The sequence below is a fragment of the Lotus japonicus genome, chromosome 1 (genome assembly GCF_012489685.1).
Source record: "Lotus japonicus ecotype B-129 chromosome 1, LjGifu_v1.2".
NCBI lineage: Eukaryota > Viridiplantae > Streptophyta > Magnoliopsida > Fabales > Fabaceae > Lotus > Lotus japonicus.
The window spans coordinates 99,173,655-99,197,881 of NC_080041.1; the positions used below are offsets into that span (position 1 = coordinate 99,173,655).

The 24,227-nt window shown below is 34.1% G+C and overlaps 3 protein-coding genes across 3 annotated transcripts; all 3 read right to left on the reverse strand.

Moving 5' to 3' along the window:
* Positions 1-653: 653 nt before the first annotated feature.
* On the reverse strand, positions 654-6,253 carry LOC130728284 (ferric reduction oxidase 2-like). Its single transcript, XM_057579713.1, has 8 exons — positions 6,031-6,253; positions 5,828-5,930; positions 5,137-5,328; positions 4,146-4,380; positions 3,091-3,418; positions 2,488-2,731; positions 1,402-2,102; positions 654-1,122 (listed from the first exon to the last, which is right to left on the reverse strand). The coding sequence occupies exons 1-8, from the start codon at positions 6,224-6,226 to the stop codon at positions 983-985; spliced, it is 2,139 nt and encodes a 712-aa protein (XP_057435696.1). The 5' UTR covers positions 6,227-6,253; the 3' UTR covers positions 654-982.
* A 5,759-nt stretch (positions 6,254-12,012) lies between these two features.
* On the reverse strand, positions 12,013-13,920 carry LOC130728285 (probable receptor-like protein kinase At5g24010). The gene has a single exon (XM_057579714.1). It carries the CDS (start codon positions 13,859-13,861, stop codon positions 12,368-12,370), a length of 1,494 nt encoding a protein of 497 aa, XP_057435697.1. The 5' UTR covers positions 13,862-13,920; the 3' UTR covers positions 12,013-12,367.
* A 1,681-nt stretch (positions 13,921-15,601) lies between these two features.
* Positions 15,602-21,287, reverse strand: LOC130732319 (uncharacterized). The gene is made up of 3 exons (XM_057584389.1): positions 20,257-21,287; positions 16,264-16,806; positions 15,602-15,903 (listed from the first exon to the last, which is right to left on the reverse strand). The coding sequence occupies exons 1-3, from the start codon at positions 21,139-21,141 to the stop codon at positions 15,802-15,804; spliced, it is 1,530 nt and encodes a 509-aa protein (XP_057440372.1). The 5' UTR covers positions 21,142-21,287; the 3' UTR covers positions 15,602-15,801.
* Between the last annotated feature and the right edge of the window lie 2,940 nt (positions 21,288-24,227).

Here is a 24,227-nt window from a genome sequence, read left to right on the forward strand (position 1 = left end):
CCAAATCCCTATTTTATGTTTTATGGTTCTAAGCTAATTTGCTTAAAAAGAAAAATTGAGCAATCAAACCCAACCCTAAGTGTACAATATTACTTCTAGAAGTTCAAGTTCCAGGAAGTATGAAGTATTACTTTCAGAACTTAAAGTTCCAAATTTTGCAATGTTTTTATTTTCTTCCAGAACTTCTATAAGTAAAATTTTACATTAAGAGAAATTTATAAAAAAAGTGGTTTGCCTCAAAGATGTCTTCCCGGGGCAAAAATACAAGTTCCTTAAAATTGTCCTATGCATGAATTGGTGGGATTTGGTTTGCGTTTCCTATTAGTAAGTCATGTTAATCATGAAATTGAATGCTATTTGTTTAGATCTAATGGTAAGATGCTAATCATCATAAGGAGATTACCTCCAATGTATCCTTATTATCCTAAGCTTTATATTCTGTATTTGTCCATTGATCGATTCCGTGATTAAATTCTCAAAGATGATTACTCGAGTGACATTGCATTTGTATAAAAGATATATGAAGTTTAAATATTTAGGTAAAATTGAAATGAACCATTTTATTGCTTGTCTTTTGTGCCATCTGTGTCAGATTTTATCTCCTAATGAAATTCTTTACACCTTTTTTCTGTATAGACAAGAAGGACTTTTTAGAAAGTTAGAAGCAGTAACTTTGTGGTGTTAATATCAACAAGTGATTAGGACCTAAGTATTGTTGGATAACGTGTTACATCTAATACGATGATTGATGACAACAACACTATTACATATAAACTAGCCAAGGCTATTGGCTTCTCGATCACGATCCTCTCATTTTGGATACTCCATATGATATTGTTATGTAAATTTTCTTTCTTTTTTCATACACAATTTCACAAGACATTATCATGTGACATGAGAGATTCCTACTCCACCAGCTCCAAGTAGCTAGACGGAAGTGAAGCATCAATGTTTGACGCCTTTTGCGACGGATCGAGTTAAATTACCACGTAAAGCTTAAGGACTCAAAATGCAGATTTTCAGCTGAACCAGATGAGCAAATGGCTGCAACCTCCTGTCTCATTTTCTTGGGCCCAGAAGCAAGAACTCCCACAGTTGACCCATTCAGTTCAGATATTAGTCCTGCAAAAATGAAAAAAAGAAAAAACAAAATGAGTTTCATTTCATGGATGAGTTTTACGTTTTGTAAAACAGTTTTTAGTCTTGACACAAACTATTTTTAAAAATAATTCATCTCACGATGTTTCTGATAATTTTGTTTAGTTTTCAAGTTATGAGCATTTGCAAAACATCTCGTTTAAACAAATTTTGTTTTTGTTTTTTTTTTGACTAAGTTATTTCTCAAAATAGTTATTTTATTCAGAAACATATTAGAGAATCAAACAAGTAAGTGATACTTACTTCTTAGATCAGGTCTTACACCATAATGCACATTTGTAACTTGAGCAAATTGTTGAAGTGGTAGGCTTTCCAATTCTCTATCTATTTCATGAATCTTAAACATTGTGGACACTGATGCTGCCTCCAAGTTCTGAATCTGCTCTTCTTCTTTGTCATTGTGTTTCTTGTTCCATAGAACAGCTGCACTAGCAGCCATGGCTATGGACACAAACATTGTTGACATATTGAGGAAAGACTTCAGAGGGTATGAAAATATTTTGTTTGAATTATGATCCACAGGGAAAATGAAGTAATGGGTAATGACCCCAATTAAGATAAGGAAAATTATGAAAGAGGAAGAGATTATAGCACATAGCCATAGCCAACTATTTGGTCCTAAGATAGAAGATATTGGTGCATCTCTTGCATTAGGCTTGAACCATATTTGTTGAAGGTTCATTGGGCTATTCAATTTAGGCTCACTCTTTCTTGTGATGTAGGCCTCAATCTGTAGTTTCATGTTAGAAATGTCACAGGGGGTGCTAGAATTTGGAAGGATGAGATCAAACATTGAGAGACCTGAAGTGTACTTGAAAGCACAAATCAGTATCACTTTTGGGGTTGTGTATCTGAATGTTGTGCTCAAATGCATTAGCTCCTTGATGATTGAGATGAATGGAGTTATTCCAGTCCCTCCACTAACCATCACTAGAGTGTCATACCTAGTGAATAAAAAAAAACAAAGAGTTATCAAGTGAAGTTGGAAGCATTTATCTAAAGTAAAAGTGTATGTATCAACTTAATTTTCCTTATAATCAATTCTGATATCATGAAGCTACTTACAAAAGCTTCTTTACATAATTGATTTTGGATTTATAATTAATTCTTGACGAATTTACAAACATGAATTCATGCTAAAAGTAAAGAAAAGAGTAGTCTGGTGCATTAAACCTCTCGCTATTCGCGGGTCAAGGGAAGAGTTCGACCACAGTTTATTGTGTGCAGCCTTACCTTGTCTTTTACCGAAGAAGCTATGTCAACTTTGAAGGGAGTTAAAGCTAAAACTAAGGTGCTATAAAATTGCATTTTTGCTTCTAAGATGCAGACCTGAGATAATTTGTTGATGCAGGTCCATAAGGACCTTCAACAGAGACGTTGAGATGATCTGCTGCAGAAGATGTTGAAAGCATCTGGTAGAGTTTATGGGACCATGTTCCTTCACTTTTGATGGCAACACTCAGCTTTTCTGGCTCCAAATTACTATTAGAAGTAATGGTAAATGGATGCCATTGTAGCTTGGATATGCTTGGAATATTTATGAACATAATACTTGTTGGATTATAACTTAGACCTGCAAAAAACAACCAAACCTGTCACATTACGCCCTGTTTGGAAGAACTTATATAAGTTTATTTTAAAATAAATGCATATGCATTTGTTTATGAGAGTTTATGTAAATAGTTTGTGGTCTACCTATAAGTTATTTTGAGCTTATTCTCATAAGTTGCTTCGATTAGCTTATAAAAAAACACATACACATATTGAGCTTAATTCAATTAGCTTCTCAAATTAGCTTATGAATAAGGATTTGAGCTATTTAGCTGAACACACCCTTATTAAAAAAAAACCTTAACAAGAAAAATTAAACATTTCTCAAGAATTGGAGGATATTACATGATAGTAAACAGGTAGGATAGTCATGTTAATTACCATGGTTCTTAGAGAAGTTGAGTTCAACTGTTTCACATGGCAACACTCTAGCAGAAACCAAACGAACTTGGCGTCTAGATTGCAAAAATCTAAGGTAACGATCAATTAAGAAGAGGAAGAAACCAGGGAGCATCATGCATGTGAAAGAGATGCCCACATGGAAGATGAAGAAGACAATGAAGATGATGTAAAGGTAGTGAGTGTAGAAGAAGAGCTCGAACAGTTTTCGCCGAATGCGAGGGATGGTTGCAGCCCACATGATCACACCAGCAAGCAAAGCTAACTCTCCTGCAATATTTGATATCCCAGTCTTTTTCCATTCTAGCATCTGCATTGATACAACATCATTGCTCCATGATCACGAACACAATATTGTACACTTAAACAAAAGTCCAAAACAATAACAATGTTATAGACAACAAAACTAAATAGAGTGAAATAGTTACTTTGGTCATTGAAAGATATATGTTGAGTCACGTTGATCTCTTGCAATGGAAACAGTCAAATTGGTCATTGATTGACTCAAGCTTCGGTCACGTTTGGTAACGCTCAGTGAAGACAGAGAGCCAACAATGTGACCAATGCTTCAAGAAACCAAAGACCAATTTGCCTATTTTCTTAAAAGGAGACCTATGTGATCGGTCTTATATCTTAAAGTTAAGAATTTATGAAAGCTATGTATATAAGAATCTAGATAGTTTACGTATAAATTTTGGGCAGTCTCTAGTGCGCTATCTAATTTAGAAGATTGTGTTGCTCTCTGCTTGGTAATCACTATAATACTAATTGTAAAACACATTATTATCTGTCATGACATGTCATTTATTCCACTAAGCAATAGCTTATTGGCCAACTATGAAAGAAAGAAGCAATCACGAGTAAATATAATTTTTTTCTTCCAAATTTATATGAATCCATAATCACTCTTTCAAATTTCTAAATCCACCAAAAACTTTGGAGTTCTACTCTCTAATAATCCTACAAAATAGCTAGCACACACATCATTTCAATCAGGAAAAAAAGAAACAACAAAGATAGTAAGGATCTTGATGAACCTTCCAAAGTTGATCAGTAACTGCCCAATTGATGATGTAACAAACACCATGAGCAGTGAAGAGGGTCATGGCAATGTTTCCCAGCCAAATATGGTACTTGGTGCAACTCTCTGATGTGAGTCCAAGCAATGGCAACACGGAGGAGCCACGAGTTACCGGAAAAAACAGGAATGCCAAACAAATGTTCCCAACTACGCCCAACATCTCAGCTGCAACATCTAGTTTCTTCTCCCATCTGCCAGAAAAACATAATAAAGGGGGAAAAAAACCATCACCATCAAGCTTTATCACAATTCACTATATAAAAAAATATTCAACTTTGATGTATATGTAGCAAAAAATTTGATTTGTATTCATGGAGTTCTGAGGGAAATCCCGCAATCACTAAGTCCTCTGATCTTTATTGAACTATTCACATTTTAAGTTGTAATAAGTAACTTGGAATAATTACTCATAATTTAAATAATTTATCTTTAATCAGACGACTCAAAATGTTGGAATGCACGAATTCAGGATTCCCTAACTGAACACTAAATCCCAAAATTTTGGATTTGTATTCCTTGAGTTAGGGAAATCTGACATTTACACAATCATCTGATTCAATCGGGTTCTTCACATTTAAGTTGTAATAAGTAGTTTGGAATTACTCATAATGTGAATCATTTGGACTCAAGTGTGAGTCCATCTCAAGCGCAAACTTCCAATTACCACTGTTGGGCCGCAAGAGGATAAACCGGGGGATCATCCACATTGGGCTAACATGAACACACCAAAGTGGATTGAACACCACATCTTTCACTCAAAACCTTAAGGCAATGAGTGTATGAGTCCTCTCACTTATAAAGTGTTCATCTCTCCTCTAACCATCCAATGTGGGACTTCTTTACTTACACTTGACATCCCAACAAATAGAAAGACTCAAAAGCGAGATTCCCCCGAAACCCATATTTCTAAGTTGAAATTTTAGTGTTATGATAAAGAATATTCTTACACTTTCTCGCCTTGTTCTTTTGCATATTTCGGGGTGATTTTAGCAAATCCGTTGTGCAGATAATTTGAAAAGGACCAAACTAGGAGTGCAATGAAGAGAAACAAAAAGGCCAGTTCTGTGTCAGAGACTATGCCAAGAGGGCCTCTCACTAGTACCGGACGATTCCTTCTACATTTCTTGACATAACTGCAGCTGATGATGCAAAAACCATAGAATTGAAGCCAATTATCAGAACTGATTTTATCTTAATCTTACAAAATAACTAAGCAGATATGACTATAAGGAGAATTGAAACCATTGTGTGTGTTTGGACCAATATTAGCAGAATTGATTATGGACAAATTGATTCTAGTAAAACTGCATATGATAAATGATGTGATTCAAACTTTTCAATTCATAGATGTGGATCTCGGATCTATGAATGAGGATACTCCCGAAATTCACAAAGAAAAAAAAAAGTGATTTAGACAAAAAGAGAAAAAACTTGGCGCAGAAGCTACTTTCTCCAGTTTCAAGCTTCACTGATTTTGAGGCTGAAATAAATCTCCGAAATGAGGTCTATAATGTCATCTAAAATTGATTTTACTCTATCAGAATTGGTTATGGGAAGTTCTCCAGCATATAACCAAACACACAATGATTATAAGAAGAAAATTGCAAATGGGGGTTTAAGAATTTGATAAGAAGAGACCTTTGCAAGTTGAAACCGTTTGCTTTTTTGGCTATATGGAGGTAGACACATCCCAAAACAGCTATGAACAAAACTGGAAAAGTGTAAAGCAAAAGTCTTGTACCTGCAAGACCAAGATCATTGGATAATCAAACATGTGTTAACTAAAAGAATGTAAACACAAAAAATGAATTTTGCATATATAGTTGAATCAAAGAAGAGACCTTGTACACCAAAATAGGTAGAGCTAGTCTTAGCTAGAAGTTGAGGCTTCCATGTTTGTTTGTAAGTTTTTGTGGGGGTCATTATCCAAATGAAAATCCAACCCAGAAACAGAACCAGCACCAACATCCTTATTGCCAATTGAACCTTGCCATATTTTTCTTGAGATGATGACCCTTTCTCTAATTCAATAGCCATGTTTGATTCCTCTAACTGTTGCTTTCTTGCTTCTTCTACCTAGTTGTGGACAGAAATAGCAGAGTTGTTAATACTTGACATGGTTTAACGTTCCACCTCTTCAGAGGGGTGATTAATTTATACCAACTAAAGGATACATCACACAATTGATTATATTCTTTCAATTCTAACACTCAGAAGCAGAAGCTACTTACGCAAGCTTTAAATTGATTTTGCCTTTAGAATTAATGCACTTGACATTGAATTTATAAAAGGAGTATTTTTTTTTTTTTCATTTGAGTGAGGAGAAATTTTTTAGCATCACCTTAAAATTGGGGAGCAATCAAAGTTGGCTAAATTTGGGATCATTTGACTGCAAATTTTGAGGATGATAAGGAGCATGCACTTCATAGCATCTAAGCTTATACCTATCTCGGCTTTATATGCATCTGCATGTGTTGAAGTGTGTAGGCGTGTGTTTAACCCTTAGGTTCAACATACACGTTGGAAAAGAAGAGGAGCACATACATCTTAATAATCAAATTTTAATTTTTTTTTAATTTAAAACTTGATAATCAAGTTTTATCGATTGAATGTAAAAAAAATCATGTGCAAGTAATATTTTTGTTTAAAATGAAGTGATTTCATACATTGTTGTAATAATTTATTATATTGTCCCCGAAGGGTTGGATTGGGTGGAATGAAGGGTGAAGGATCTAGGGTTCGAATTCTTATGAGGACTAATTTACTAACAAATAACATTTACCTATAAAAAAAATATTATATTATTTTTGAAATAAACTTTAGTAATTTAATCTTGTTCCTAATTTTTTTTTATTGAATCCTCTGTTTTTATAAAAGTACTGAGTAATTCCATCATCTAATCATACTTTACTATTGACATGAGTTGAATTAAAATACGAAAATGTAAAATATAAATTGTCATTTTTTTAAACATAACTCGTTGAGTTAGTATTTTTTTTTTGTTTTTTTTTTCACCACGGATTTCTTTCACGTAACCAATCTTGTCAAGCCAATAATATTTATATTATAATGAGACTAGATTTTTCAAAAGTGATTTTTCCATTCACAAATTCCATATTATGGCAGGAATAACTCTCCTAACGAAAGTATTTTTTATCTATATATATTGCTTAAAATAAAAAAATGTTGTTTAAAATAATGAAATGAAAAAATGATTTTGATATTAACTCCATTATTGTTAGCTATAACAACATTAATTCCATTATTAAACTCATACCTTTAAGGCTTTAATTATTCAATTTAAAAGTGCTTTTAACTAATGTTATTCATTTACCAAAAAAAACTAATGTTATTCAAACAAAATACATTTTATCAAACTCTGGTTTTTAAAATAAAAGTATTAAAATTTAAATCATATCACATTGACCCAAAACTTAGTTTTAACAAACTCACATTCACTTAAACTTTATTTTGTAAACTGAAATTCAAGCACATACTAAATTCTTTGTATAGGAGTTGTTAGAAGTAATAGTTTAAGGTTTTGAGACAATTGAATTTTTGAGATGGTATCAAAGTTTCTATGATCAAGTGGTATAAAGTTCGATCAATGTCACCTCTAATTCTTCTATTAGTTGAGTAAAGTAGTCTCTCTTCATATTTCGAATTCTATACCCTTTACCCTTCATCCCACTCAACTTTTATGTCCCTTAACTCTTACCATTGAACCAAACATTTACCATCAAGTAATATTGAGATGCACCCAAACACTCCCCAATTTGAATATAACTACACTTTTGTTTTTGTCAATGGAAAGGAGAAGGACAATACAGACACAGTACCTCAAACATGAAAAATACAAAACTCTAATTAAGAACTTGCCTATTCAGTGAAAAGTGAAAACTCATCACAAATAATTTGATATTTGTGTAATATTTATGGCATTTTGTTGTTTTCTTTCTTAGTTTAATTGCAAACATTAAATGGATATATAGTGTATCAGAGATACATAATTTGGAGTGAGTTATGAAAGGTACAGATAAATAAAATGTATCGGTTGGAATCTTAAGTTTAGGGTACAGATAAATTTATTATTTCTTTGTTTCTCTCTTATATTATGTGTTTTCTTTATAAGCAAATGTTAGTTGTTAGTAAATTAGTCATTCTCAGGATTTAAACTCTGGACTCTTCATTCTTTATCTTGTTCAAATCTTATGTTCCTAATTCTTTACCACTTACTCTTATATTATGTGTGGTGGTGTTTACAGATATCTAATTAGATTAGATAGAAAATAAAAAGAGTATATGTGGGATGCCTACAGTGTTGATGTGGTTAATAAACGGGATTGCTATACTTACTTTCACGTCTTACCTTTTCTTTTTCAAGGATATAATTTTGAAACTAAAAATATGTAATAGAAAAATACAATAATAAAAATAAATAGAAGCAACAATTTTGAAAGATAGCTCATCAAACACGCATGGGGTGGTTTCAATCTTTGCTTTGACGTCGTTGCTAAGTTAATTGTTGTGTATTCCATTCCACTCAATTTTTGTTTTAAATATTCCATTCCATCTTCATCTACGACATCATCTACCAATACATGTTATTCAATGGGTAAAAACGAATTACTTTCCATTAAAATATTGTAAGTTCGATTTGTACTATTGTTGTGAAAATTATTATTTAGGTGGATGATTTGTAAACACTTATTTAAGTGAGTTACGATCTAAAAAAATACTTTCACATGCAATAATATATAGTGGAAGTCGAAATCACCAAAACTTTTATTCTCAAAAAACTGCATGTTCACTTCTTGGTGTACGTTGTTTCTGATTCCTGATTGATCACAACTCTACGTGAGGGTTTTTAATACTTGAGAGATTAATATTATATTTTATCTTTGTTCCTTCTTATCTATTTTTGAAAATTGTTCAAAATGAGAGGTTAGAGGATGTATTAGAATTTGAGGGTGATGATTCTAGGTCATGTATATTTCTTATTTGAGATGTTATTGCGATTATTGGTTTTAAAAAATATATTATATGCCTAGCTAATTATTGGGTCTATTTCATATTTACAATGCTATTCACATGCAAGGATTATAACAAATTGAAAATCTCATAGAGAATTGCATTTGTGGGGAAAGCAAACCTGTACTTAGTCTGTATTTTTTAATTTTTTTTAAGAAAATGATTATCCTATTTTGCTCGAAACATGAAAGCTTGCTTTCACATGAGTCGTGACATATGTATGTGATGTTATGTTCAAGTTTTTTTTTTTCAGTGTGGATTTAAAAAATATCATTCTTTCATATCCCGTCAAAATTTTAAAATAAACAATTTTGATTTTTCATTTTACAATGGTTTTTCGGTTTTCAATTCTAACTAAACAATATTTAGTGCAGTATTTTTGTTTCTAAATGAACAGTTTCATTCACTTTATATTTCATCTAAGCTCATAAGAATAGCTTCATTCAGTTTTTACCTTAAAATAAGTGGTCAATGCCTATTAATTTTAGGCTTAATTGCACCTTTGGTCCCCCAACTTTGACCTTCATGCGAAAATCGTCCTCAAACTTCAAAATTAGCAAAAAACGACCCTGAAGTTTACACCCGGTTACAAAATTGGTTTTCCGTTAAATTCCATCTAAAATATAACTGAAAAGGATGACATGACATTTCTAAATTAATTTTAACTGAAAAAAAATAATTTTTAATTAAATAACATTTAGTGAGTTGCATTTCTAGTCCCCCACTCTATAACCACCACTCCTCAACCATCAACACCTAGCCATGAAAATCCCTAGCATCTTCTCCCTGCTTCTCCTCTGGTTCAGCAAGATCAGGTTTGTTCCTGTAAAAAATCCCTAGCTTCTTCCCCTTGTCATGGAAATCCAATTACATCATCATCCTCTTTGGTATTTTGATGCCTCCCTAAAATGCTCAGGTTTTCCCAATTTCAATTATTTCCTTCTTTCTCTTTCATTCAACATCACAAACACATATGAATTCTGAACCCACATGCCCACCAAGGAAAAAACCCAGACTTATAGAAACAACTTAAAAAACCCACATTTGAACATCACAACATAAAAAACAATTAAAAAAACCCATAAACGCAGCCACGATACCTTTGTATTTCATCGTTCCAAGCCATAGATCCAACCTTTCCTCATTTTTCTAAGCGTTTATTGTTGTTTTGTTTGATTTTTTTCTTTATTTTTTAATTCATTTTTAACGGAATATTCTGTTAGATTTTAGACGAAATTTAACGGAAGACCAATTTTGCAATCGGGTGTAAACTTTAGGGTCGTTTTTTGCTAATTTTGAAGTTTGGGATGATTTTTGCAGGAAACCAAAGTTGGGAGACTAAAAGTGCAATTAAGCCTTAATATTAAAAACATTGACGTCAATGAGTATCCCAACACACATTGAGTCTATTAAGAGCATCTTCAATGCTAGTTCTTATTTCTTATAGTTCTTAGCACTATTTGTGTGGGCCCGTATTGCCACATGTGTTTAAGCAACTCTCAAGCAATTTTGCTCCAACCATGAGTTCTTAGTTCTTAGTTCTTATCACTATTCATTTGGTCTCACCAACCACATTATTTATACTTTTTATTTTCATAAAGTAATAAAATAAAACTCATAAAGTAATAAAGTAATTTGGATGAGAGAGAAATAATTAATATTTTAAGCTAAGAACTCAAAAGCAAAACTCCTTATATAAGAACTGAGTTCTTATTTTTAAGAACTAAGGAGTCTATGTCAGCACCTCCAATAGTAAAGTTCTTAGTTCTTGACTCTAAAATAAGAACTAAGAACCTTGCATTGGAGATGCTCTTAGGCGAGAGGGCTTTAGAGTGGAAGGCCAAATAACCAATTTAGTGAGAAGGTACAAAGTGCTCTGATTGTATTGGCTTTAGATATGATTTCTAGTGGATTCATTATACTCTTTTTGAGGAGTGCTAAAAACACTTTTATTAGCACACTTCGACAGTAGTAATCGCACTTGAAATTCCTAAATGAAGACACCTCCAATATTTTCTTGGTCAGGAAAAGTATTGGAAAAACTCGTTAAATTATGATTGCAAAAACCAAATTGGATACGGGAGTTGATTTATTCGTAGGAAATAGTAGAAAAGTAACCCCACAACACCTCTAATACATCTGTTGAGACGATTACCTCTGATTTAATTGTGCAAATTTTAATAGCTTTAAAAATATTTGATTAACCCTAAAAGAACATTTTGTTTGTCATTTTAATTATTTGAATTATTTGTGTTTTGATTTGCTTGAAGAAACTTGATTTTGGAGTGTTTTGAGTTTTGACAATAATCGATTCCCAAATCGCACAGGGGAGAAGTCAAGGCAACTTAGTTATATTAATTAAGCTTGATTTGAATGCTCAGAGCATGTTTTTTATGATTTTCTCCAAAAGGGGAATTATATTTTTGTATTTTTCAAATTCACTTGCAAAGTAGACATGTTTTTGGATTGTATGTCAAAACAAAAAGACATGTTTTTGGATTTTGTATTTTTATAAAGACAAACCCTTTTAATTTTTTTATAAAAAAAAACCAACAAGGTGTTAGTCTCAGGATAAGGAAGCTAGGCCTCGTAAGGATGAGAGCACAATTTTGAATCCCGAGAAAGACATTTGTAGGGAGAACACGTAACCATTTTCCGAACAGGTGGCGACATCATCAAAACAGGAAGAGCTTAGCTCTTGTTTTCTACAACAACAAAAAAATACTCACGAGCACTGAGCACACCACAACAGATAATTTGGAGCCTCAGTAATGAAGTATCACAACTCAATATGAAGGTTACATAATTTATTTTTCAAGTGGAAACAATTACAGTGATGAAAGCTATAACATTACAAAACATTGCAAAATGCTATAACATTAAAAAACATAGCAAAATGAACAACAAGTAAAGGCAAAAGGTGTGCCTTAAATACGCAAATATTCTGATATAAACAAGTATGACAACTTAGATACAGTACAACAATCCCTAATAGTTATGCTTCAAAACTATACCATCCTTTCTAGCTTGAACACAGCATGTTCTTTCATGTTTCAACTTTCTTATCAAAGCCACATAGATGGCTAGATTTGCTGACAGTTTACTTGCCTGACACTGCCAATCTTTTCTTCTTTTCTTTGGATAAAACTATATATTGCTGGTTTTAACATTATCATCCGATAAATTCACAGGCAACCTTGACCATGATACAGATTCCCTAGACTCAACCATCCTCCTACGAATCACTATGGCTAAGCTTAACACAATGCAAACAGCAGCCATGAAAGTTAGCACAATACCTGAATTTCCACTTGACCAGCTCTGCATAACAAAACCAGCACAAACATCTCCATCAAGACTATTACGCGAGTTATTCATCTTCATAACCTCAACTCCATTCAATATACCATCAATGACATGAGGAATGCTGTTTTTAGAAGGACCAATACTAACACTCAGTGCCCCTGTCCCTGTGCTGCTATCTCCATCAACAACAAAGTCAGCATAATAAGGGGAAGCCAGTGAATTTGTCATGTAAGAGAGATCCAAGTCTTCAGAAGCTAAATAGCCATTGACATAAACATTGAAATATAGCAAACCAAGCGAAATGCTAGCAACATCACAGAAATGCAACCTAACCAGGTACTTGTATCCTCCAACAATTGAAAACACCCAAGTCATATTCACATTAGGAACAGAATCATTCTTACTCCTGATCAACCTTGCACTATTATACACATTATCCGGTCCAACTTCGCGACTAGCACCGCCAACTTGATACTTGATCCTACCACCAAAGACAATTCTTTCAGACCCAACACTTGATTTGAAAAACTCATCATCAGTAACCCAAGTCCTCCACAATGAATCATTAAAAGGGGTAACTTTAGGACCCCCAACAGTGACTCTATACACAACTTCAAGTGCTTGCATGTTCAAACCATCAAAACTCTCTAAATTTCCTAAATTCAAATACTGTGCTTTAACAGGAACAAGGTCTTTGGGTGCAGAAATCACCTCAATGGCATTCACAAACGCCAATTTCGAATCCTTACTCGGCACAAACACGATCACAAGCTTTTTCGAATCGACCCAGATCAGATACTCAACAACCCTAGGGTTTCCATCACCGCCAGTCTTCATCAAACGGGTAAAATTGCTCAAAACGACATGCCCATCAACCAAGACGTGAAATTGAGCGCGACCCAGATCGAGTTTCGGGGAATCGAAGGGGTGGAAGTGAAGGCGAACCATGTGGGTACCTCTGTCTTTGATGGGGAACGAGTACCTTGTAGGGTTTGTGAAGACCCTAGCGGTGTGGTAGATTGAGGGTAAACCGGGGAGAGGGCTTTGGTTCCGGATCGAGACGACGTGGGAAGAGGAAGAGAGTGGGGTGTGTTTTCCGGTGAGGTCGCCGGAGAAGGGGCGGTTGTCGATGAGGGTGGTGGGGGCGGTGGAGCCGCAGTCGATGAGGTAGTTGTCGAGGGGGGAGAAGAGGTGGGAGAAGATGGGGATTGTGAAGAAGGAGAGGAAGGAGAAGGAGAGAAAGAGGGTTTTGCGTGTGAACTCCATGGTTGATTGAGAGGTGAAGAGTGAAGAAGATGAAGAGGGAGATTGTGTTGAAATAGAAAGGGGTTCCATTGTTTTGTTGTGTGGAAGAAGACTGGTATGGAGGGAAGAATGAGTCAACTGGGCCCACACGCTCTCACACAGGCTGGGAAGCATCTTGTTTGATTCACTAACTTGTCATATATTCGGAGCGCGTTTGGTTGCGATTCTCAAAGGTGAATTTAAGTTCTAAATATGGATCAAAACATCTCAAACGTTGATCATCATCGTTTTGAAGATGTTCGTAGATCCGGCAATAGTGTCATTGACTTTTTTGCCCGGGGCCTCTTTTTTGATTTTGATAGAGGAGGGACCACTTGGACTCGATGCTTTTGTTCGTTCTGACATTTTGGTCTCTAGGCCGGCTTAGTTTCAATATATTTGATGGAATTTCAAAAAAAATTATGAGACTTGATTCCACAAGTTTGATTTCGGGGCACCTTCTCCATCTGACAAATCCGATTTTGTGTGCGTGTACTACAATTCAATTACGAAAATCAATTCTAGGTATATGTATGATGTATCCAAACATAAATCATGTCACTTAAATGTTCGTTACCATATTCAATTCTAACCAAATTCAATTATGATCATATCTAATTCTGCTAACACTGATCCAAACAAGTCATTATCGAACACTAGAAAATTTAATCATGTAGTAATTATTTTTATTTTTAATTGTATATTTTTTATTTTCTTTTTTTTCAATACATCGGAAAAAATATTTTTTATTTTCTAGTTCAGTTTATCTTTTTAGATGAATAATATGGCTTTTTTTGTCAAAGTTCATCTTTATGGGCTCTTTTTTGGATTAAATGACTAATTATTACTAACACTTCGGCCCAAAAAGCGGCCCAACTCCATGCAAAGGTTAGATAGGGGTGTTGATTTTGGCACCCCACTACCCTAATTTTTACCACACTTCAAAGTAATAATTTTCTAAAGATGTCTCGTGTTTTATTGTTTATCAATTTTTCAATAACCTGATCGTGTATTTTGAGTTGTATGTTTTTTAACATACCAAAATTTAAAATTTGGTATTGTATTTTTCGGTGGAGGGAGACTGAGGACAATGAGGGTGGTCGGAGGTGATAGTGAAAGTGGCACAAGTGGTCGGACATGGTGGAGGAATGGGTATGTAAATGAAAAAATGTTAGCAATTTTAAAAACTTGTAAATATTGGTGAAATACCTCAAACACCTCAACTGTTAGGAAATATACACTAGCCATTAAATTGAACGGTGTTAGAAGATTCATGAATATTTACATGGGCATTCCAGAAACAAGGCCAAAAATTCAGGGTTTGTGAACCAATTCTAAGGTTCCATGCACTCTCACTAAAACCAATTTGTCACAATTGTCTAATTGGAAGTGTCAACTCTTGATCCCTCTCCTATCTTCTTAAAAATTGAATGTATTTTTAAAAACTTATTGAAATCGAACATTTTTTTACATCTTAACTTCTTTTTAATTTATAACATTACCACATCATCTCAAGAAAAAAAATACTAAATTACATTTGCAATCTGCTCCTTGCACATCTTACACTTTTCCTGTGAAATTATCATAATAATATGAAAACAGCATATCGGAAACTAGATACAGAAGATGGCTTAAGACTATAAAAAGAAAGTTAAGGGATTTCTCATGCTTTTGGTTCAGAAGATAGCTTCTCGTGTAATTGAGTTGTGAGTAGTTTTAGGTGCTCCCTCCACTCCATTAGATACCCGGGTTGCATTTGGTGCTAAAACTAGTTGTAATGCCAAGGCTAAGTCAAGTCAACAAATATACACAAGGCTCATGTTGTTTGTAATTCAAGTTTGATGTCTAATGAGTAAAAGAAAACTATAAGATATATTACATTTTTCGTGTGTAATTTCACACGAAAAATTAACTAGATACAAGAGATGATGATTTGAGTGAAGAATTATCAAAATTAAAGAAGGTACTTAAGCAATTTCACATGCCTTTTATCACAATGCAACAACTTCATCTTCTCTACATTCCCCTACATCAATCACTAGAGTTCCCTCCTCCTTTGTGGGTTGAACCCTGCAACAATTTCTTCTTGGAGACTGCTCAATCAACAAAACAAAACAAACAAAAAAACCTATATAAGCACACAAATTATTAACCCCATTCAACTTAATGCCAAATTAAAATAAAATAAAAAATTCAGGTCAGTGAGTCATTCCAAAAGGGTAAAAGTAAATTATTTCAACCTATGATAATTATAAATTATTGAGATTTTAAAAACTCCATAGTTTGTTATGCATGTGCAAGTACATAATGATAATCTAAACAATTTTTTGTTATGCATGTCCAATAAGTACTCCATGATTTGCATCTAAACAGGTTCTTTATCAGTGATTATCTTGCCTTAGGGAAACTGAATCCAACGCTAGAGACACAAAAAAAAAAGACAAAGGAATTACCTTATCCCACAAGTGCGGGTCGAGTTTCTTAACAACTGTCACCATTCGGATTGTCTCTGGATTTGCCATCTTCCACTTACACTTCGGATTCGGGTGCACCCTCGCATACCTCGTTACACTCTCATTCCTCTCACCATCAAACGTCACATCCGCCAAGTAAAAAACAAACGGTTTCTGACAGGAATTGCGGCTGAAAGGTCTTGTGTTGAACGGGAACCCAGTGTAATCCACCCTCCGATACCAGTTCAAGAACGTTCTTGCCGGCATCTCCATTTCCCGGGCAGAGAAAACCCGCCGAAATATTTGAATTGCGTAACCCCATGAAACAGACACGGTCCAGTCCCGGTTCTTGTCGTAGCAAATGGATTGTTGCATGATGCCGTGTGGGTCAAGTTTTATTGGACCTTGGAGGAGGTGTTTTAGGGCTTGGATTTGGGTCATGTTCGGGAATATGGGCTCGACTAGGTCCAGGTGGTGGAGGGAGACTAGTGGTGTGATGGGGTGGGCTGCTAGGAGCCCAAACACGTTGCCGTACACATCAAACTGCAAAACAAAACTAATGTGAGGCTTTTGACAAAAAAAAAAAAACTAATGTGAGGCTGAAATTACTAGAAATTAAATAAATAAAAGAACTCCACAACAAATGTAAGCTTATGTTATTTTCTATTTCTTATAATTAGCTATAGGCCTAACTTTTATTCTCCTTTAAGAATAGCCACACATATATATATATATATATATATATATATATATATATATATATATATGGCTATTCTAATCAAATTTATAGAAGCTTTTTATTTTTCATCTTTGACAGCTCTAAACACGTTTAAAAAATTGTAACAATCTCTTTTAATAAATAATATTTTAAGGGTTCGAACTTGTGTTTACACTTTTACAAAGAGTTAGTTTGTAAAATACTCCCTCCGGTCCTATTTATAAGCATGAAATAGAAGAAAAATCTTGGTCCTTTTTATAAGAACCAAATGAAGGTTTGAGCTATATTAATTAATTTTTTCCAATGATGTCCTTATTAATTCTAACTTGTAAAATGTGTCTCATTAATTATTCTCTCTCTTTCCCACTTTCCAACACTAATAACAAAGGGTAATTTTGGAAGTTTATTTTGATTTAAGACAAATTTAATGCATTTTATCTAGTTTAACTACATTTCTTAAACTATGTGAATTTTTTTTTGTTGCTTATAAATAAGACCGGAGGGAGTATTATCTTCATTCCTTATTAAGTGTCCACTTTTTGAAGATTTTTTTTTCCTATGTATATCTGTCAACTTAGATTTTCAAGAGAGTATTAATTAATGTTTTTCCAAGTAATGCCCTTAATGAGAACAATAAATGAAGAAATATAAAGTACATTTTAAAGCGTAAAAAAGGAAAACAAATACTAATACTTTTTAAAAAATTAGCAAAATTAATTGCACTCATTAATATGCGTGTTTCTTCTCTTCCTAGACAGTTAATTACGAACGGAAGTAGTACTACACTAACACTTAATTTGGTGTGGCAAGATGTTACTTGGGAAAACTTAATATTAAATTTGAGTACCAAAACACTTATGAGAGTGGTGATATTATTGATTCTTGCAGGAGGGGATTAATTGTATTCAAGTAACTTAACTACTCTACTATCAAGACACCTCACAGCTGACAGCACATCAATGTTAATATAGTAGCCACGTGCAGTACACTTGGAGGCCTTGCATGACTTTGATATTCCCAAAAGTTCTACTTGAGGAAAAAAGAAAAGAAAAAATCAAAACAAAAGATGATACCAACACAACACCTGTGCAGAAATCAGAATTGGCTCTTTTTGGATCAGTAATGGTTTTGGTTTGGTGCATGCCAAAAATAGGAATCTTGTAACAGCTGGATTTCCAACCCCAAATCAACAACAAAAATAAATGTTCTAATTTCTAAAATGCACCTATATATGTATATATTAATTAAGTTTAATTTGTATTCACTATCCCTTTAGAAATCATGCCTCGTTAAAACCTTATATTGGTAGGGTTTTAGTTTATTTGCCTCTTATACCAAAAAGATATTTTATTTTTGTAATTAACTCCTACAACAGAAAAGATACTCACATGGAGAAGTTATGAATAAACTAAGTACGTAACCTAATGATAAGCCTCAGAGTTAGTATTAATGAACTTAATGATAATGATTACGAGTTTTAATCCAAATGACCAACACGCACCTTCTCTTTTGTCATTTTGTTTAAGCACTACTCCCCTTATATATCTATCACCATTGACCGAATTAAATGGTTATAGACCTAGCTACTTTACCGCCAAAAAATAATGATATTCATATTAAAACTAATATTATATATGGAGTAAAAAGTGTGTTCAACATTTTTACTTTAAATTCTATTAACGATTTTAACAAAATTTATCTTGTAAATATATTATTTCTCAATAATTATCATGTATTAATTAATTTTTACTACTGTTAGTTGGTTCATTTAATACATTTTTAATTCTCTTCAAACAAAGTTTATATACTCCCTCCGGTCCTATTTATAAGCAACAAAAAAAAAATTCGCATAGTTTAAGAAATGTAGTTAAACTAGATAAAATGCATTAAATTTGTCTTAAATTAAAATGAACTTCCAAAATTACCCTTTGTTATTAGTGTTGGAAAGTGGAAAAGAGAGAGAATAATTAATGAGACACATTTTACAAGTTAGAATTAATAAGGGCATCATTGGAAAAAATTAATTAATCAAACTTTCATTTGGTTCTTATAAAAAGGACCAAGATTTTTCTTCTCTTCTCTTTCATGCTTATAAATAGGACCGGAGGGAGTATCAAGGAAGGCTTGTATATATAAAAATAAAAATAAAATAAAAAACTCCGATATGTGGGGAGAGTAAACCTCACACATAAATTGAATATATATCACTTCTTGAAGATGATTAATGTCTCTACTCTATCATAACAGCTTATTTCCGATTTAAAAAAAAAAACAGTTTATTTCCATTAAAACATTCAAATTTAGACCCTCTATTAACTTTAAAAGATAGAATAAGTTACCAAAGTTGTTGATTAAGATATCAACCATTGAAATTGTGATTAAATAATTGAAATATATAACAAAAAAATGTTATTCTTCATATTTATATTTCAGCTGTTAATTTTCCAATCAACCGTTTTAATATCTTACTTTAACTTCTAAGCTACTCCCTCCTCCCTCCGTTCCTGATCTTTTGTTGTTTTAACTTTTGGCCTAAATTTCAAAACTTTTGTTGTTTTACACACCCAATGCATTTTTTCTCAATTTATTCCATGTATACCTTCATTTAATACTACATCTCTCACATACAACCTCTTACCTTCACCAATCAAAATCATAACAAGTTTCTTAAACAATAACTATTAGTCTTACTCTTCACCTTTTTTCAACATTAAATAGGGGTGTTTATGTTACTCCCTCCGTTCCTGATCTTTTGTTGTTTTAAGTTTTGGCATAAATTCCAAAACTTTTGTTGTTTTACACACCCAATGCACTTTTTCTCAATTTATTCCATGTATACCCTCATTTAATACAACATCTCTCACATACCACCTCTTATCTTCACCAATCAAAATCATAGCAAGTTTCTTAACCAATAACTATTAGTTTCTTTCTTCACTTTTTTTCAACATTAAATAGGGGTGTTTATGTCAACAAATATATCAATGATTGCACTCTTAAACAATGTGCATAACCTTAAACAACAAAAGATCAAGAACGGAGGGAGTAACAAATATATCAATGATTGCACTCTTAAACAATGTGCATAACCTTAAACAACAAAAGATCAGGAACGGAGGGAGTAATTATTTATTATTTACTTTACAAGCTAAATCCTATGCACATTGTTAAAAAATTCTTAATTTCCCTCTATCTTTTCATCATATTACCCCCATCCCCTCAATTCCCCAGGAACCCAGAAAACAAGAGAGAATCTCAATAAAGAAATCACTAACCTGGTGAAACCCTTTCTCAACAGTGAGTGGAACACCAAGCTCAGCCATGCAAGCTTGAATCCTATCATCAGATCCATACAATGCAGGGTACCTCTGTATGCACCTATCCTGCATCTTCTCCAAAGCCATAGCCAATCCATAGCTAATTGCAAACCCACCACCACCATAAGCCATGTTGTAAGAAAATTTTATGTTCTGAACATGACTTTCTGAAAATGCCCCAATATAATAAAATTGATTATGATCATATTTCTGCAACACCCTCACCAAATTCTCAGTCACAAACACAGTATCATCATCCCCCATCACAAACCACCTCACATTGTTCAAATTCTTTTCCTTCTTCACAAGCCTCACTGTCTCTGAAACAATCCTGGAAATCCTAATCCCATTCCTGTTCCCAATTGGGTGCTTGTACTTGAACTTTGAAGTGTCACCAGAAAGTTTCAATCTTGGAAGAAGAAACTCATCCCCTGCCTCAGGTTGTTGCACTTCTTGGTCTAGCCACACGTTGCCCCTTGTTACATTGGGTCTCCACCATAATTTAATGTACTCTTTTCTGTGATTCCATAATTTGGATGAGGCTCCTATGCCAAACACTATGTGGGAAATACTGGTGGGTTCAATTTCAGAGGGTGTTACTTTTTCTGGGGTGGTTTCTTCAATTGTGGGAGGAGGAGCATTATTAACAATGTGTGTGGTGATGGGAACAAGGTAAGCTTTTTTGTTGTCACAATCATGTGAATTTGTGACCACTCCTAAGGAACATAAGAGGTAGGATATGGAGGCTAAGAGGAAGCAGAAAGTTACAAGCTTTGTTATGTTCCAAGAAAGGTAAAATTGTTCTGAATCTTTGGGGTTGCAATTGTGGGACATTGTAGGCATGAATGATTTCAGGTATTTGGATTTTCACAATGAAGTACCAGAGTTGAGAAGAAAGAACCCCACAATAGAGAGAGGGGATTTTGGGGTTTGTGAAGCCTTTGAAGGTTATAGCTTCTGTGAAGGATAGAGAGAGCTATGGGAGTGGGACAAAAGAAGTTAGAAAGAAGAATTCTAAGTAGAACAAAGTTCCTCTGTTGCACGTGTGTATATTGGAGATTTGGAGGGTTGTTTATTTATCTCCTATGATATCTCCTTTGGGCTTCAATCCTATTAAAAGATGCTAATACTAAGTCTTCTATCTTAGTTCGTTTTTTCAAGTCAAATTTTAGTTTTTTTTTATAAGCCAAAAATTGCATTAAAGGGAGTACAAGGGTACTCCAACCTATAATACAAGCGAACAAAAAGGCCAGAATAAAGCAAAAAAAAAAAACAATCATATAACCACCTAAAAGAACAACCCACAGGAGCCCAAACAAGCGAGATACAAAACCAAGTAGCCCACCCCAATGCCATAAAAAAACAACACAGACATGACAATGCCAACAAACTTAACATTGAAAGCAAACCAGATAATTCTCATGACAGTACCCAACAAAGAGAACAAGCATGAAGCCACAATTAAAAAACCATGACCCATGTTACCCTAACAGAAACGTGACTCCCCCCATAAATTCCACAACCAAACCCACTGCAACAGATGAAGTCCCAGCACCATTATAATTCCTGCAGACAAATTACTGAATGAGAGATTCCACTCAAATAAGGAGCAACTCAATCCACTCGATTTGTTTTTAATCCAAAGCCACGACCTTCATTTAATCACCTCCATAACTAGTGGTATATCCAACACTCCATTCTTGAAAATAATCTCATTCCGAATCATGATGTACAGACACCCAACCACCGATAGTAATGACGTCAAATATCCAATGAAACCGAACACGAGACAGATGCTCACAAGATTCCACACCCAAACAACACACCTTACAAATCGTTTCTTCATGAGACCCGCACCTTGCGCTTCCACAAGTTTTGGATACAAGGAATCATATCCATCATAACACGCCAAGCAAACGCCTTGACATTTGAAGGTGTCACAGACTTCCACACGCGGACGAAAATGGGATATGGGGTAACAACACCGGTGCCTGCAAAAAAGAATAAAAATAATTAACTGTAAAAATCCCCTCAGTGCTTGGGAGCCAGCACCATTTATCACGCACTCCTTCAGAGAGAGGGACTCTCTTGGCTTCACCTAACATCAACAACTCCCTTCCTACCAAGGCATCCTTCAACTCAATTTCCAGCACCACCCTCCTTGGAACCACTCCCAATTTTGGATGCTCTTATATTTAAGTTTGGATAAATTGCACAGCCTATGATACTTATCACAAAGCTTTTCAGTACCAACCCAATCGTGAAGCCAAAATTTTGTATCATTCCCCCCTTCACAAACTTCTGAACACCGAACTCAAACCGATCCTCCTCCACATAACAGCTGGCAGCCTTGACATCCTTCCATCACAAAGACTCTTTCATGGTGGACATTCCACTATACTTGGCCTTAATGACCCGACACCAAAGGCTCTCAGGTTCAGTCAAAAATCTCCACCTCCACTTGCCTAACAAAGATTTGTTAAAGATAGACAAATCCTTTATACCAAGACCACCTTCATCCTTAGGCTTGCAAATGGAAGACCAGCTCACCCAAGCAATCTGTCTCATGTCACCCCACCATCCCACAAAAAATTCCTCATGATTCCATTGCAAATTTTTATAACACCAGGAGGCATTCTAAAGAAAGAAAGATAAAAATCACCAAAGCAGCACACTCTAGATCAAACAAATTCTTCCACCAAAGGATATAGACTTCATACTCCAAGCAGCCAACTTGGCCTTAAATTTTTGAATAACCGGCTCTCAAATCTTACTACGCCTCGGACAACCGCTACTGGAAGGCCCAAATAAGTAAAAGGAACATTCATCAACTTACAATGCAGGATTGCAGCATACTAAAGCTGCTCACTAACCAACAGAGAAATGCGAGCCGCTCTTATTAAAATTCACTTTTAAACCAGAAATTAACTCAAAGCAGCGTAAAACACATTTGATAACCACTGTATTTTGCAAACTAGCTTCCCCAAGAAAAATAGTATCATCCACAAATTGCAATAAAGATACTTTCACAAACTCCTTCCCGCCAACCTTGAAACCAGTAAATTTTCTCAAATTGACTGCATTCATGAACAACCCATTCAAACCCTCTGCAACAATACGAAAGAGAAAAGGAGCAAATTGGTCACCTTGTCGTAATCCTTTTTCCATCTTAAACTCACTGTTGGGACTGCCATTTACTAACACAGAAACAAAAGCATATTCAAGGCAACTTTTTATCCATCCAATCCACCCATTCAAAGCAGATTCACTAGTTAGTTGTGAAAATGGTTGCAATCATATTAAGTTTTTTAGAAACACCATACCTCTGGGTAAATTTTGTTATTATTTTTAGTACTTTTGGTATTTTTGTTGATTTGGTATTTCCAAAATACCAATAATAATAATAATAAATTAATCACGATGTGTGGGGTGTGGTGTGGTGTATGGTAGTGTATCTTTTACAACTTGCTAACCATAAAATGAGAGATTAGTATTCTAGTTACAATTAGAATACCTTGATTAAATTAAAAAAATTAATCACTCAAATCATCTTGTCTATTTCTTATTGAGTTACCATCAAACGCGTAGATCAACTAACATAAGGTTGTTTTACCTTAAGCAAAGTTTTTGAGTTTGAATTCCTCTGAATACCTAAATAAAAAAACATAAATTAACATTTAAATAATTTTTTATAATGTAGGAATAAAGCTGAACTTAAATGCACAAAATAATTTAAATTTTTATTATAAATTTCTTAATTATCAAACTCACTAAAAAACCATCATACATGATTTCGTTCTAATTAAAATTTTCGTAATATATGGGATACCATTATTTATTAAAGGAAAGGAAAAAAACTAGAAACAAGTAGCAAGAACAAGTCCTAACCAACACGCCTATCAGAAGCTAAAATAGAAAGCAGAATAGAG